This window comes from Podarcis liolepis (assembly GCF_965112155.1).
Source record: "Podarcis liolepis genome assembly, chromosome: 1".
Lineage (NCBI taxonomy): Eukaryota > Metazoa > Chordata > Lepidosauria > Squamata > Lacertidae > Podarcis > Podarcis liolepis.
In genome coordinates this window covers 57,163,606-57,180,447 of record NC_139554.1, presented here as the reverse complement: position 1 = coordinate 57,180,447, position 16,842 = coordinate 57,163,606, and the positions used below count along the sequence as shown (strand labels likewise).

The 16,842-nt window shown below is 40.8% G+C and overlaps 1 protein-coding gene across 2 annotated transcripts in view; it reads left to right on the top strand.

Annotated features, from left to right (window-relative positions):
* The first annotated feature begins 284 nt into the window (after nt 1–284).
* PDHX (pyruvate dehydrogenase complex component X) overlaps nt 285–16,842 on the top strand; it is a 43,692-nt gene continuing 27,134 nt past the window's right edge. Inside the window, exons 1-5 of one of the 2 annotated variants that reach the window (XM_083464709.1) lie at nt 285–627; nt 5,606–5,689; nt 9,488–9,588; nt 12,929–13,122; nt 14,732–14,830. In XM_083464709.1, the coding sequence (XP_083320835.1) occupies nt 486–627; nt 5,606–5,689; nt 9,488–9,588; nt 12,929–13,122; nt 14,732–14,830 (620 nt within the window). In that variant the 5' untranslated portion in view covers nt 285–485. Of the gene's footprint in view, nt 628–3,280; nt 3,392–5,605; nt 5,690–9,487; nt 9,589–12,928; nt 13,123–14,731; nt 14,831–16,842 lie in introns of those variants that run through there. The other variant, XM_083464710.1, reaches the window with a different exon arrangement.

Sequence of the window (16,842 nt, the reverse complement as noted above, 5' to 3'; positions counted from 1 at the left end):
TTTGGGCGAGTATGAGGAGTGAGTGGGCTGCCCCGGGTGTCAGGTGGAGGGTGAACCAGGGAGACCATTTGCTTATTTCCAACCATCCGATTTCGAAACGTGCTTTTGCATTTAGACTACGGCTGCTTGCCACATTTATTTAAATGCCTGGAAAAATGAAAAGAAAAATCGACCTAGCGCGGAAACGCGATCTCCAGAAAGCGTCGCGTTTTTTATTCGCCTGCCTGCTTTCCGGCTGCTAAAGGGGAACCTCTCCCAATGGGCGGCAAACTTCCTTCAGAGAGAGCGAGAGAGAAACCTCATGCATCCACCCGCTCGCGCTGCCCGGGGAGCCTCGACTCCAGAGGAGGAGGAGGAATTCCTCTCGCGCGCATTTTTGTTCAGGCGCTTAAAGGGCACCGCGCCGTCGTGGGAGTATTTCTTTTCAGGCAGCGGCGAGGACAGCCCCGGTGGGCGAAGGGAGGGGGTGGTGAGAAGAGGGCAAGATGGCCGCCTCCTTGCGGCTGAGCTGCAGCGGCCGGGGAGCCGCGAAGCTGCTGCTCGGCAGGAATGTCGCGCTGGGGGCTCCCGCTTGCCGGCCTCCCGCGGCTGCCTGGAGGTTCCTGCACCTCACCCGGGAGCGGCTGGGTGAGTGTTGGGTTTCATTACAGACCGAAGCCCCGCATTGGTCACCTGCCTCTAAAGGGTCGGGGTTATTTGGCTGCCTGTGGGATCAGGTCGCAGGGTCATTGGTTTTTGGGGCGCTGGTGGGAGAAAGAGGCTTGCTTGTTTGGGTGGTCGGAAGGTCGCAGGTGCCCTTGCTCTGGGATGGAGTTTAGGCTGCATCCCCGGCATGCCTAGCGGCCTTTCACGTAGGTCTGTCTTTTCGACGTACCTGCAGCTGCTTCTGTTATGTCACAGTTCGTTTCTATGCTGCCTTTGGGGCGAAAAGGGTCCCCGATCCGGTTTTCAAATCCTAAATTCAAACGGTATGATTCAGTGGGGTTTCATGTGTCACTCGCTTAAAAAGAGATTTAAAAGTAAAAACAAAAACCAAACAGACATCTTTTTTGTGCCTAAAAGCAAAAAAAACCCCAGCCCTCCAAAAATGTGAAAAGGGGGTAGGAGTAACTCCAATACAGTGCAGGTAGCCAATACAGTGGTACCTCGGGTTACATAAGCTTCAGGTTACATACACTTCAGGTTACAGACTCCGCTAACCCAAAAATAGTGCTTCAGGTTAAGAACTTTGCTTCAGGATAAGATCAGAAATCTTTCTCCGGTGCCGCAGCAGCAGCAGGAGGCCCCATTAGCTAAAGTGGTGCTTCAGGTTAAGAACAGTTTCAGGTTAAGTACAGACCTCCGGAACGAATTAAGTACTTAACCCGAGGTACCACTGTATATTGTTCACTATAAACTACCCACCAGTCCTACTCAGCATGGTCAGTAGCCAGAGATGATGGGGTTTGTAGTCTAGAATATTTTAAAGGGGTTAGGTTTTGGAGAAGGAGGAACAGCTGGAAAAATTTTGTCCTTGATGTGTAACAGTCTCTTCAGCAATGTCTCTGAAGCTGTTCCTCTTAGTACCTTAGCTTTTAGGGATAAAAATCAGCAGTCTGAGAAGATGCCACAATATACACTTTTAGAATCGGGTAATTGGAAGGGACGCTGACAGTCATCTAGTCTAACCTCCTGCAGTGCAGGAATCTCAACCAAAGCATCCATGGCAGATGGCCACGCAACCACTGCTTTAAAAACCTCCACAATCTCCCAAGAGCATCCATTCCACTCTCGGGCAGCTCTTATTTGGCATTCACTCGGGTGTTCTTGTAAAATGAAACATTCATGAATTATTCTTTAAAAGACAGAAAAAATGGGAACTTTTAACACATTGAAATGAAAAGTTACAGAATCTTAGAAAAGTCTGTCAATTCCAGGCGATATGTTGAAAACAAAGAAATGGTTCAGATATTGCTTCTAATTATAAATATGGCCGCATTCATGAACTCTGTCTGAATAAACTTCTGTCAAAGAGGACCCTTAAAATCCCTGTATTGTAGATTATTATCTAGGATATTCCTGTTCTTCATTTCAGAAGGACTCCCTTAGACAGAAGACAAGGGGTAGATGGTTTCTTAGAAGTAAGTCCAGCTATGGTAGCTGGTGCTTACTCCCAGGTAGGTCTGCACAGGACTGTAGTCTTCAGCCCTCATCATGTGTTTCTTGCATGAAGAGGTTGTGGGACCACACATTTTAGGCCCGCCCAAAGCTTGTGCATTATGGGATTACTTCTAAAGCAGTGAGCTTCTTTCTGTTTGTTTATCTAACTATTTGTTACCAGTCCTTCATAGTTACAAACAATTCCAAAACGAGATACATAGCAATTTTAATACACAACACCTCAAATTACAAAATAAATATCTTTGTAGACTCCCTGCACAATTTAAAGTACTGGAAGGTCAGGATTCTCAATCACAGAGGAAACCTACAGTAATAGAAGAAGTAACACCACCATCAGGCCAGGGCTAAGTGTGCAACGCTGCAGTGCCTTGGATGTGTGCTATCCCTTTGTGTGAGTAATGCTTAAAGAGGGCTTTAATGAACTCACGGCTTATGTAAAAACTGAACTGAGGGCTTTACACTCTGAGCCAATATGTCACATGAGCTCTGAAGCTGGAGGAGGTTGTTAGGCAGCATCATATCTGACCCTACATTACTTCTTCTGTGACTTTTCTGTACTGCCTAAAAGCTCTGCCTTATCTACTGATGGGGAATATTTGCAGCTTAGTAGCATTGACCCAGTTGAATGTTTGCAGCTTAGTAGCATTGACCCAGTCTACTCCTATAGGTGGGCTTGCAGTGTCAATACTCTCTTATGACACTGGCCCAGAGAATGTCTGAAGGCATGGTGGTGGCGATGGTGGTGGTGGTGGTAATGGAGTCTGCCCTTGAGCTGTGCCTAGGTTGGAGAGCCATATGTAAGTTGTTGTGGAGTTTCTTGGAAGACGAGTAGGACATGACATGTGCAACACTAATGGTGGTAGCAGCTATTGCTTCCTGTTCTGAATATTGCTTTGACGGTGCAAGAAGCCACATAGTTGAGCTGGAAGACTCTTTGAAATCCGCTGTTAGCCAAATTGCTACACTCCTTCAAAAGGGCAGTTACTTTTACAATTGGGAGCAAAGCACACCACTCCAGAAGTGATAATCTAAACGTTAATGTTAACTCATCTTGCCTCTAACCTTTCTGTATTGTTGCCTGTGAAATATTTCTCACCAGCCACATTAATTTTAACCTGCAGGTGGCAGAAGTACATATTCTGGAGCATAACCATACAGTTATCCTAGATGAATATTTGCATAGAAAGGCTGCTTTCTAGCTGATAGATGCATAACTGAAGCAGGAAGAAGGGTAAGGGATGGATCCCTACAATGAAAAATGATTTGACATCTTGTCCTGCCATTGATACGTTGATGAATATTGTAGAAATAGATAAAGTGAGATGATTCATGTTCCTGAGCTCTCTAGAGAAATGGGGACCATAGAAATATGATTAATAAGTATATTGTATGTTGTACATAACTTTTAGTTTGCATTCAGTAGTTTGCATTTTAGTTTGTACGGTATTATGTGTTCAGAGATACTGGAGCACTATATCCTGGGTTCTAGCTAAGTTAATTAATGTAGCTTCACCACAGGAGTAGGAACCTCCAGCCCACACACATAGTACAGCCCACCAGTTGGGAAGAGCCCCCTGTCACTCACAGCTTTCTCTTCACTCTCTGTCCTCTTCTCCAGCTGCTTTGCCATCCCTTGGTAGGGCTTGCCCTGAATGAATGAATGAATGAATAAATAAATAAATAAATAAATAGTAATGTTAACAACAAAGAAGGAAAGATTTGTTGAGTTGCTTGGTTAGCTGTATTCAAATTCTTTTCAGTTGTATGCATTTTGCTTCACTATTATAGCTGATCGCTATACTGTTGTGTTTCATGGCTTATGTATTTTTTTTTATTTGTGTACCACTCTTCCACAAAATTGAGTCCAAAGTGGCTCATATCATATCAACAGAGCAATAAGTATTAACAATTTCAAAATACATAAAGGGATAGTTAAAAATAATCATAATATCAATAAATAAATGCAAAACAATCCAAACAACAGTGTAGAAAAAAATACACATAACCGAACCTAATTTAACAATTTAAAACTAAAGAGCGAGAACAATGCCTAACAGAAATAATATTGTGAATGCTCATATTTGTGGAGTTCTTTGGTGTTCTCTGGAAATTCACTACCATGCATGTACAAAATCCTATCTGTTACAATAATGGGAAAATATGTACTTTATCTGGTAGGTAAAACTGTCAGCAGCTGTCTTGGTAATAGAGGTCTGTGATCACACATTTGATACCTGATGTCTTTATTATTATTATTATTATTATTATTATTATTATTATTATTATTTAAAAATGAGACCACATTTCACACTATAGTCTGATTTTGCAACAGCTTATTTAGTCACCTTTCTTGCTTAATGAATAATGATCCCGTTTTAGAATTTCTCCAATAATGATGTTGTAACTCTGACACATTACTCAAAGGCAGGTCACTGTGGTTTCTTTCCTTTCACAGATGGGTATAATTTGAGTTTTTCCACGCGTTGCTCAAGTCCAGTCTGAGATCAATATGAACCTTACCCAATATTATACCAGTGCCTCAAAAAACCTTATGGAATGCATAGTTCTTTGTGATTACATACTGATGACTTTGACAGGCTAGGTTAAATTAGAAAGTCATATCTAAAACCTCTTGAAATTAAGTTAAGGTTGCTTGTAGTCAGGATTTGAGCAATACATGAAATAGTTCTTATAATAATCCAAAAAAGTATGTAATCACAAAATTCAGTTTCTTGGTAATATTGTTTGGCATTATGCTTTGTATATATGCCTTTCATTCCCATGACAGATCTACAGTAGAGTAGCTTGGGAAAGTTGATACTGTGCAAGCAAGCATAATTTAATACTATGCTTGGGCATCCTATGTGCAATGATGAATCATGTGTTTTGATGGAAATTTTATTTGTAAAACTTAATAAAACATATTTATTAAAAAAATACAATGCTTGGGCATGTATTTTTTACACTGCATCAAGTTTATCTCTTTGGTTGCCCCTGTAGGAGTTAAGTTAAAGATATACTGAGATCCAATTATTTAGACTAAAACTGGTGTGGGTAAATTTGTATGTAGACTGAGCTGAGCTTATGACACAACCATGAGGACATCTTTCACCTTGATCCACTTTTACTTAAATTGCCACCACTCAACTCTCTGTTGCAGTGTTGTAGTACAAATTACAAGTTGTGCTTGTGGCAAACTCTTTATGCATCAGCTTCACCATGGGCATAAGTCAGCTCACATTCTAGCTACATGAATTACAGTGCAGCTGCCAGACCCCTCCTGTATGGCTGCTTTGTGACAATTCTGATGGAGTTCAGTGGGATTTACAAAGGAGTAAGTGTGCATAGGGTTACATAGGATTTATTACTCCTCTTTACGCTGATAAAATGAAATCATATCCTTATCGAGAGACTTGATATTCCTTTTTCTTTCTTTCTTTCCAAGGTACCCCTGCAGTTAAAATCCTCATGCCTGCGCTATCACCTACAATGGAGGAAGGAAACATAGTGAAATGGCTGAAAAAGGAAGGTGAATCTGAGATAATTAAATGCCGTTTTGGAGCACTGAGAACTGTGTCTTTTTTCCACTTCAGCCATCACTTGCCACATCTTAATTCCATCAAAAAGAATTACCACAGTGTAATCACTGCAGTACATTATATTTACACATTGATATCCTGCTTCTCCTCTCAGAAACTTATGGTGGCATATGTGGTCATCTCATCCCCCTGCCCCACAACTGTATCGTGGTGTGAGCTTTGTGGCCAAGTGAATATTTGAGCCTAGGTCTTCTCAGATGTAGTTCACAGTAACCACTACACTACAGTGACTCTGCACTACTTCTAAACCATTATTTATTTATTAATGTATTTGTATACCGCTGAATCACAAAACATCAGAGTAGTTTGTATCATTTATTTATTTATTTAATTTGTTTACTGCCTTTCATCGATAGATCTCAGGGCAGTTCACTACATAAAAATACAAGATTTTTTTTTTTTTAAATTGCAAGATTTATCAACTCTCTAGAATGTTTCCAGCAACCTGTCCAGTGACTGCTGCGGTTGCGATACGAATTAAGATGATTAAAAACTGTGCAAAAGAGAGACTCATTTAATTCAGTTTTGGGCTTCTAAGGCAAAAATGTATGCATCGGTTGATATAACTTTAAAACATGTTGATTTGTAGCTAAACGGAGCTTACTTCGCCTGCAAGCCATAAGCCACAGAAAGCCTGAAGCCACCAAATTTGCTGCTCATTTTGCACTTCTTTCCCTTAAGGCATTTTCTGGCCAAAGGCTCTGGACTTCAGCAGTGCGTATTTGTTTCACTTGTTCAAAGGTATTTGCAATTTGGAAGGTGGACTGACTGAACCTTGGTCCCCAGCCCACATGCAGGGCAGATGACAGAAGCTTGAGATACCATCCTCCCTGCAAATCAAACACTTAACACAATAGGGGGAGAGGTTGTAGTCCAGCCAGCTTTGCTAGGTTGGGTTTGTTGTGCAGGGCATTTTCTAGATAGAGAATAATTTAAAAATGTGTTTCACACCCCCCCCCATGTATATTCTGAGTTGGTTTAGTCCATTCCACCACAGGACTTTACAACTTTAGTTCTTCCTTGTGTGCTCCATATGTAGATCAGGTCTCCGTTGGTAGGAAGAGACACCTCTTAAATGAAGGAAACAATAAAATCTGACTTGGCTTTTGAGAGTTCTGTAGCATGAATTATTTGGGCTCCTACTAGTCTATAAAATATTTCAGGCCTATGCTATTAATGCTATTAATAAATCTGCCTATCTGTAGTGTTAATGAGTTTTTAAAACATTCTATCAGTTTGCAGGTGCCATCTCTAAATTAGGAAAAGCTTTTTTATTTTTAAGACTAACTTCTTAACAAAATGATATTTTGGGTCATTCATTACCACTGCTCTTCTAGATTCTTGTCACTTAAAATAGCTGCTCTTTATTAAGGCATTTGGAAGGTTTTAAATTAGTACAGTTTAATCACATATTTTAAAGAGGATTTGAGTGTTTGGGGGGGACCCAAATATAGTCTGAACTCCGGGCCTCTGAAAATTTCCATTAATATGTTTGTTTAAAAATAAAGGTAGCTAGCTACCTTTGTTGCTACCTTAAATAAAGCAGCACAGGAGTTTGAATCTCCCATAGCATCAAAAATGACTCATTTTTGGCCCCCGTTTCTGTTCTGAACATGGGATTTTCTTATTCTTCTGTCTAAAATTAAGCACTCTCTCATGCAGATGCTTGCTATCCATCTAAATAGTTCCACATCTATTCCATATGTCAAAAGGACAATCCAAATCAATAACCTTCATTCACGAGGCTAATGTATTGAAATACTGGCAAAATCTCAAGGCATCTTGAGAATTCTTACTAATTCTTCAGGATTTAATAGGTAAACCCATGGAAAGCAAATAATGGGAGAAAAGATCCAATAATCTCTATACAAGTGTTTTATTGGACAGATAATTAGACCATTATTCCTTTTCTTTAAGTGAAATGTTTGAAGAGACCAAATACAGTTTTGAAAGAAGTTTGCATTTGGCAGCTGCTTACTGTTACCAAAGGCACCTGAGTTATAAACATCACACTCTTTCAATATTCTCTCTTGTTTTCCATGAATGCAATGGAGGAAGGAAAAGACAAAGACGTGTGTGTCATTTCATTGACACAGCTATTACACATTGCCACCGTAATTGCTCAATGTTTTAAGTGTTTCATAAAGAAAGCAAAGAGAAATCCAATTTAGGGCTTAGGCAAGTCACTCCATTTCCTTTAGGCAAGGCTGTTAAAAGCCTTTTTTTTCATATTTTGATGAAAACTGTACTGCATGCAAAGTTGGTACATAAGCAAGCCTTTGTTACTTCAGTGCTCTAAAGAGAAGGTGTGTGTTGGATGGCTTTGACCCCAGAACCATTCAGAAGCCTCTCCCGCTTCCCACTGTAATCCAGCTTTAATGGCAGCCATCCAGCAGGTCTTTCAGTAGACAAAGGCGTCTGGGTTCACAGGTCTGCTATCACAAGGCAGCAGATGGTGATCTTCTTGAATTGAGAAGAAAATACTGGCTTGAAACGATTTAATTTCATTTAAAAAATCAAAATGCATTTCTAAAAGGACTGTTTCATGTTGAAAGAAACTGATCTTGCAGAGTTGCTTCCCAATTTTCTTCTCTTTTTGGTAGGGTGGAGAAGGCAGAGGAGCATTGCTTATCTGCAAATGATAGTATGAATTAAAATATCATTTGTTTGAAATCTCTGCTTAGAAGCTCAAAACAATTTATCTTTTAAAGAATATATTGCTTATCAAGACTGGACTTATTTATCTACAATTTTTGTTGCTGATTCAGATGGTTCCATTGTTGTTGTTTTTTTAAATAAAAAACCCCCTCTCTGGATTGTCCTAGCTTGGGAGCAGCCCTTGTGACTGATTCTGAATCAGCCATTGGTTCATATCCCTTACAGTTTTTTAATGTTTTTATTTAGATTTTCCAGTGCTGCCTTTCCCTCACTGCCACCCTAATCTCTCCCCCAATTGCCCCAGTTCACACTGTCCTTGCTTTAACAGTTGTTACTGTCCAGCTTGCTGACATCCATTTCCCATATAGGTTTGCTGCCCCCAACTTGACACCCCTTTCCCTTGGAGGTAGCAAAATGATAGAGCTGGTAAAGACTAAAGCTGCAGTTAGCAGTGGCAAAGAGAGTACAGTCGTACCTTGATTCTCGAACGGAAACCGTTCCGGAAGTCCGTTTGACTTCCGAAACATTCAAAAACCAAGGCGTGGTTTCTGATTGGTTGTAGGAGCTTCCTGCACTCAAGCGGAAGCCGTGTCGGACATTCAGCTTCCGAAAAATGTTCGAAACCCGGAACACTTACTTCCAGGTTTCTGGTGTTTGGGAGCAAAAATGTATGAGTACCAAGGCATTTGAGAACCAAGGTATGACTGTACTTGGCTTCTTGATATTTAGTGCACCCACATGACAGGCTATAACCTCCGCCCCATCCCAATATGCCAAATTATATGATGATGGGATTTAGGGTGGTTTTGATTAAAAAGTGGTAATAAGGTTATGCAAATGCTTTTATTCCTCACTTTATATTACTGAGATTCCTTGAACTGTAGAATCATTTCGTAATGCTATTGTGAGTTGCTAAGTGTAGTCCCTCTCTTTTCCAGTATCAGTTTTCACTATTGTGTCTTGACTTTGTTTCTAAACATGCTACACTATATGCTTTTAAAATACTGTTCTTTCTCAGTGCTCTGAAATGAATTGATTTAAAACGTTGAATTATCTTTTGATTTTTACAGGAGAAACAGTGACTGTTGGAGATGCATTGTGTGAAATTGAAACAGATAAAGCAGTGGTTACCTTGGAGTCAAGTGATGATGGCATATTGGCTAAAATAATGGTAGGGAGAACTTTTTTATTCTGTATTACGACCTTTGGTGTATGAGCTCAGCAATCAGTAGACTCTTTGCTAGGACTTTCCTTTATTTTAGGGATGTGGAATTGGATGTTACTGGCAGACAAGATCCTCCCTTCTCCCCACCACCCCACAGGCCAACTTTGATATGTGGGCGGAGCCACTCACTTGTCAATCACTTGATATTGTTACGTTGTCAAGCAACAATGTGAAAGGGGCTCACCTTTAAGTCTGTTTGTAGGAGGTTTAGTTCATTTGCAGGTGGTTTGTAAAGGCAATGTTTCTTAGGGTCCATCAGCTGACTGACTCTGAGAGTCAGTATAAGCAAGCATCAAATGATGCATGTTGGCACAGAAAAATCTCAATTTCACATATACCTTCATGGGGTTGAAACTGGCAGTGACTAACCGGAAACAAGACCTTGGATTGCAGTGGATAGCTTAATGAATATGTTGACCCAGAGTGCAGCAGCTGGGAAATGGACAAATTCCACACTAGCGATCGTTAGGAAAGGAATTGAAAATAAAACCGTCAGTATCGCAGTGCCATTGTACAAATACAAATCTGAGGTGAACCGCATTTGGAATATTGCGTACAATTCTGTTCGCTTTCCCTCTAAAAGGATATTGGAAAAGCTTCATAAAAGAGCACTGAAATGATTAAGGGGACTCCTCTATGGTGAAAAGTTTTAGCTGTACACTTTTATGCAGCTCATAGTTGAACTGTGGAACTCGCTTCCACAGGTGGCATTGGTGGCCACCATCTTGGAAAGGATTGGACAAATTAATGGGGGATAAGGCTATCGGCGACTTCTAGCCATAATGGCTGTTGTCTGCCTCCGCTGTTGGAGGCAGTATGCTTCTGAATACCAGCTGCTGGGAACCACAGGAGGGGAAGAGTGCTCTTGTCCTTTGATCCTACTTGTTGGTTTCCCAAAAGCATCTGTGTGACCATTGCCAGAACAGTATGCTGAGTTAATGGGCTGTTTGCTTGATCCATCAGGCTCTTTTTATGCTCTTATTGTTGAAATGGGTTTACAAATCAATTGAGCCCACAATATGTGTACAGTGGTATCTCGGGTTACAAACTTAATTTGTTCCGGAGGTCTGTACTTAACCCAAAACTGTTCTTAACCTGAGGCGCACTTTTGCTAATGCAGACTCCCTCTGCCATCGTGCCGCTGGCATGTGATTTCTGTTTTTATCCTGGGGCAAAGTTCACAACCTGGAGCACCTACTTCCAGGTTAGCAGAGTTTGTAACCTGAAGGGTTTGTAACTCAAAGCGTGTGTAAACCGAGGTACCACTGTACTCATATGCATGTACATGAAATACGCTTATGAGGATAACTTATTTGTATCCAAATGTGCTCATTAGGCCTGTTGGCATCAGAATGTGATTGATTTGCTAGTCCACCAAGCATCTGTTTTTTGAATGCTTTTGTAATGCTTTTTGATGGAAGAATTTTATTTTAACAGAAGCTGCTCTGTGTCTGGTAGTAATACTTTTTTCACACCACATCATTGCAGCTGGTAATGAGGAGGAGACCTTTTGTATTGTCAGTAGGATGGGTTGTTATAATACGGTACAGATTGAACGAGTTGAGAAATGTGTTCATTGAAATGAAGGGTATTTCTTGTTTTTCCATTCTTCTTTCCCGCTATTGGTAAATACATTGGGGGAGAAAAAGGGGTGTAGCAGAGTGGAGAACAGTCTTAACCAAGCAAAGTCATATGCAGAAGCCCTTCTGTCAGCATATCTTACACCGAGGCTGCATTTAAAACACTATTATAAAGTCTACTAATGTTGCACATTAAAATCCCATTAAGGCAGTGTTATGATGTGCAGTCCCTTGTGTAAATTCATATCACATCATTGGTCCTGATACTGAACTTGTGGTGAGCTGAAATAGTTTGCTTAAGCGTGTTTTGCAAATGAGTTTCAAAGATAGCCCAATGTGTGAAAAGGATATGAAATAGCAGCCAGGCTAGTTAAGGAAGAAACCAAGCAAGAAAATGCCTGCTTGAAGCATGACGTAAGATGTGCTCTTTTTAGTTGCTTCTTATGCAAACAGTACAGTGTTTGTTTGTGATAACCAAATATGTGGACTTCTGTTCACAAAAAAAATCCCCTGCGCACCCCCTATCACCTGGTTAGAAAGCAAATCCTATTAAATGGGAAAGTATGGAACATCCTGGCATCTGTTCCCTCCCCTTTTCCATTTCCTCCTATTCTTTTTGTGGTTTAATTAATACAGCTTATAGTTACAGTCATTCTGAACACTAAGAATTCTGAGCATTCACTCATGTAAATCTCCATCATCATTTTGAAATGGTATAGCCCAGACACAGGTTTGTCACCTTATCTGTTTCTGGGGACAATGTCAGTGAGCATATTTACTATTTACTGAGCATATTTACCTCAGTACAGCATGTTTCTGACCATGCAATCCTATTGGGAACAAGTCTCACTGTAATCAGTAGGAGACTTGAGATAAGTTTGATTGGATACTGTCAGGGAACTGACATCGGAGCCAGAGGCGGAGGCAAGGCTCCCAAGTGATGCTGGAGAAGGGCCCAGCAGGGAGAGAGGCAGCTCATCAGCGGGGGAAGGAAATCAGCGTAACACCAGGGATAAAGGGGGGCAGTTGGGGGAATCGGCGAGGGGGCTCCAGGACTCCTCACTGGAAACCAGCGGGGAGAGCACGGGTCCTCTGCTACCCACACCCTCCCTGCGCAGAAGACTTTCGCGCAGGGAGAGTAGGAGGAGACTTGGCGTCAAACAGCTTTTATGCTGGAAAAGGTTTAAGAAACGCCCACTGACGGATTCTGCTAGCGACTGAAACAGCCACGAAGTGAAGGGCTGTACAGACAGAAAAGGTTTAACCAGGCAACCTAGCCAGGAGTGGCGGCAACGTACGCACGAGCAACCCCTATTATCATTACAGATACATATGCTTAGAATTGCAGTGTGAAATAGTTTGCTTTGTGTCTACGCTACAGCTTCTGCAACTAACTTCAGGAGCATGGCATAGTTATACTAACTACAATATGAGACTCTGTTGCAGGGTCTGGGTTGGCTGCTAAAAAATACTCTGGTTCTTTCATGGGCTTGTATTTAACTTTCAGCGTTAAACCTTCTGCTATATATCCTGCAGGACTAGGCAGTCCTAGCTCCTTAGAATAAGTGGTTGGGCTGGTAAAGCTGCTGAGTGGGTGCAGGGGAGCATATTTCTCTTTCCCAACTATAAAACATTTACATTAGGTACAGGTGTGTGTATGTAGACATCAACCTGATTTCTCTACCACCACCCCCATCCATTTTCAGAAGGAAGAAGGAAGCAGAAATGTGCGTTTGGGTCAACTAATCGCCTTGCTAGTGGACGAAGGACAAGACTGGAAGCAAGTTGAAATACCAACTGAAACGAGCATTGCTGTGCCGCCAGCAGCAGCAGCAGCCCCTCCTCCCACTCCTTCAGTAACATTGGCCCATAAAGTGGAACACCATCCTGGAAAGCTACAGTGAGTTTCTGCACACTTTTTGAGCCAAGGCCTTCACTTTTTGATCATGCCCCACAGAAAGTTAGCATTTGATGACAACCAAATTCATTGCCCTTAATACTGCTGCAAAGCTATGGCAAAAAGAGGGATTATGCCTGTAGATTTGCATGCTGTACAAAAGAGAAAAATTGTACAGTGGTACCTCTGGTTTTGGACGGGATCCGTTCCAGAGGTCCAGTCGGATCCCGAGGTTTCCGTAACCTGAGGACCACTTCTGTGCATGCACACATGGCAAAACCCGGTAAAATACTTCTGGGTTTGCCGCTTTCGCATCCCGAAGTTTACGTAACCAGAGGGTTATGTAACTGGAGGTACCACTGTAGTGCTTTTGGATGAAGATGCAGGAATCTTTAACCAACAAACCTTGGTTAAAGCATGGAGGTAAGAGACCAGTTTTAATACCCCTGTGAACTTTCAGTGATAGCAATGGTATTAGCAGCACTGGCTGTAGTAAAGTAATATAAAAAGCAAGGGGAACCATGTCGGTCCATAAGAATAAAAAAAACTCTGAAAGCCAGAGTTAGGTAATATCTTTATTAGGACCAAACAAAATGTCACAAAATAGTGACATGATTTCAGAACTCTTCATCAGGCAAGATATTACATAAAGCAGAAGAAATGAGGAAAACAGTGCTGCGGTTCTAGACTTTCCAGTACTTGTGTCATAACATTGGAAGACTTGACAGACATCACTTCAGAATGTAATGAGTAATGCTGAAATAAAGCATTGAAATAAATGACCAATTATACTGTAGTTGAGCTTGTGACGTTCTGCATGATGGGGAACCCTTTAATGTCAAGGAGGTCCTTGACGTAAAGGGACCCATGTCTTTCTGGATTTGCTTGGAGACGAAAGGATTTAACTTTTTTGTAGGGCTGTATATTGAGTCAGACCGTTGGTCCATTTAGCCAAGTATTGTCTGATTTGATTTTCAGTGACACTCTAGGAAAGAGTGTTCCCCGTGATTATTTTTTCTTCCATTAAACAAATTTCAGAATCTCAGTTATATGGTTGTGATGGGAGATACACCTGCCAACTTATTTTTCATGTGTAGAGTGTTTCGGTCATTTTTTGTTGTTGTTGGTATAATCTTCAATTGTGCATATGAAAACAATCAACTTCTAAGCATTCAAAATTATGCATAGCTAGAGCTGTACAACTTGATAGTTTCCTGGCAATAAGAGAAAGAGCCATTAGTCTGGAAATAGGGTCTACAGATACATAGCTCATCCAGGTATTGGTGGATTTCTAAAGTTCATTTATATGTATGCAACAGGATGATCAAATGTGCTTCTTTTTAGATGCTACATTCTTAAATATATTGTTTAATATTCTGGCTGTCCTGTATTTTTTATTTTATTTTTTATTTTTTACTTTTACTAACTTCAGGGTTACCACAAGTCTGCTGATACTGTGTGTGGCCTGTTGTCATTTTGACTACAAAAGTGAGAGCATACAAAGACTTGGTTCAGAATTAGAATATAGGATGATGGTGTATAAACTCCTTTACCAAAATTGACAGGTTTTTAAATATGTGCCTTTTTAATGCAGTTTTTGCTTTGTCTGTAGGTTTCGGTTAAGTCCTGCTGCTCGCAACATTCTGGAGACACATGGACTTGATGCAAGCGGTTGCACACCTTCAGGTCCTCGAAGCATCTTCACTAAAGAGTATGGCATCTGTTCACTCCTTTCTTCCTTTATTTCTATATTTCTTCCTCAATTTTTTTTTTTTGTAGGAAGGATCAGTGCTAGGTAGATGTTGAGACTGATTTGATGTCCAATGAAACAGGTATTGGAAGCTATCTTAGGAAGATTTTCTAATCGTTATTAGATTGTGGCATATTTGAACTCTGAAATATATTGGTATATATGTGTGGTAGAAGAAAGGAAGGATGAAAGAGAAAAGCAAGACTGCAGCAAAACCTTTACCCTTTACCTTTTTAACACCTGATTGGCTCTCTAAACACTCGTGCACATTGGCTACATTCAAGTGAAGGAAAGCTACTGCATATCAGCCTAAGCAAGTTGTGCTTCCTTTTTCTGGTTATTTGGCTATACCTTTTGATAGAATACAGATAATTGAACAAACTTTATTGCATTACATTCTTCATTAAATTATCTTCCTATTGATAAATAATTTTATGACATTACTAAAAAAAATAGTGGTGTTATGAGCCATCAAACCTCAGAAATACACTTTCCCCAAAAGGTTTCACACAATTTTGGCCACTAGTTTATGCATCACACATTCCACAGCCACAAAAGTTTCTGATGTCCCGATTAAGCAGTTTCTGATATTGAAGCCTGTGTGATCAATTGGCAGAAGAGGTACAGTGGTACCTCAGGTTAAGAACTTCATTCGTTCCGGAGGTCCGTTCTTAACCTGAAACTGTTCTTAACCTGAGGTACCACTTTAGCTAATGAGGCCTCCTGCTGCCGCTGCACGATTTCTGTTCTCATCCTGAAGCAAAGTTCTTAACCCGAGGTACTATTTCTGGGTTAGTGGAGTCTGTAACCTGAAGCATCTGTAACCCAAGGTACCACTGTATAGTGCTTTGGTTTTGAATTTATTGAGATTTTTCAAGTAGACAGAAATTACATAACTTGGTTGAACCATGGCGTTGGAACAGTTTCTCAAAGGCCTTCTTGTCCAACCCACTGCTGATATACAGTGGTACCTCGGGTTACAAACACTTCGGGTTACAGACTCCGCTAACCCAAAAGTAGTACCTCAGGTTCAGAACTTTACCTCAGGATGAGAACAGAAATCGTGTGGCGCGGCGGCAGCGGGAGGCCCCATTAGCTAAAGTAGTACCTCAGGTTAAGAACGGTTTCAGGTTAAGAATGGACCTCCGGAATGAATTAAGTTTGTAACCAGAGGTACCACTGTAGATATCTTTTGCTATAGAATCCCTGATGGGCAGCCATCCAACCTCTGCTTGAAGGCTGCTTTCCCCCTTCCTTAGAAAAAATTGTCTGCCTATACTGTTTAGGAAATTATATATTAAAACAAACAACAATGAGAAGCAGCACAGCTTGTGCTTCGTTCACATTGTGACCTGATTTAGACAGAACAGTGAGCTGTGTGGATGTTATATCATTTGTAATAGCAGCTCATTATCAGGAAGCTTAGTCATTATGTAAGTGTAACTGTAAATTATGGTATGTAAGTAGTTCGTGGCAGGTGGGAACCCTCTAGGTCACAAAGATATCTAATTAACTTTTCCTGGTAGCCATGGAGATGTACCACAGATTTTGCTAGAGGAGTAGAGGGGATGTTTGCAGCTAGAGAAATGCCTTTAAAACACACACATGCCAACACCTACCTTTATTATTTCTTTTAACAGAATAAATTGTCTTGGAATAGCCCATTTAAAAGAGGAGTTTGCAGTTTAAATCATCACTGTAAAATTACTAAATCGTGGTAAAAAAGAGGGACACATTCACTCATAGTTACTGTTGTTGTTTTTTTAAAAAACCAACAGTTTATGGATTTTTTTTGTTTGGATAAACAGATTTGAATGAGTGTTGGTTGGGAAAATATATGCTGTGCAGCTAAGGCTTGCATCCAGAGTAGTGTAGTGTAGTGTAGTGTAAAGTCTCATGTCCCATAAGTTTAAGGATTTATGCTTGGGCAACAGAAATTCGCTGGGCATGTGCCCCGCACCCTTCCCAAATGC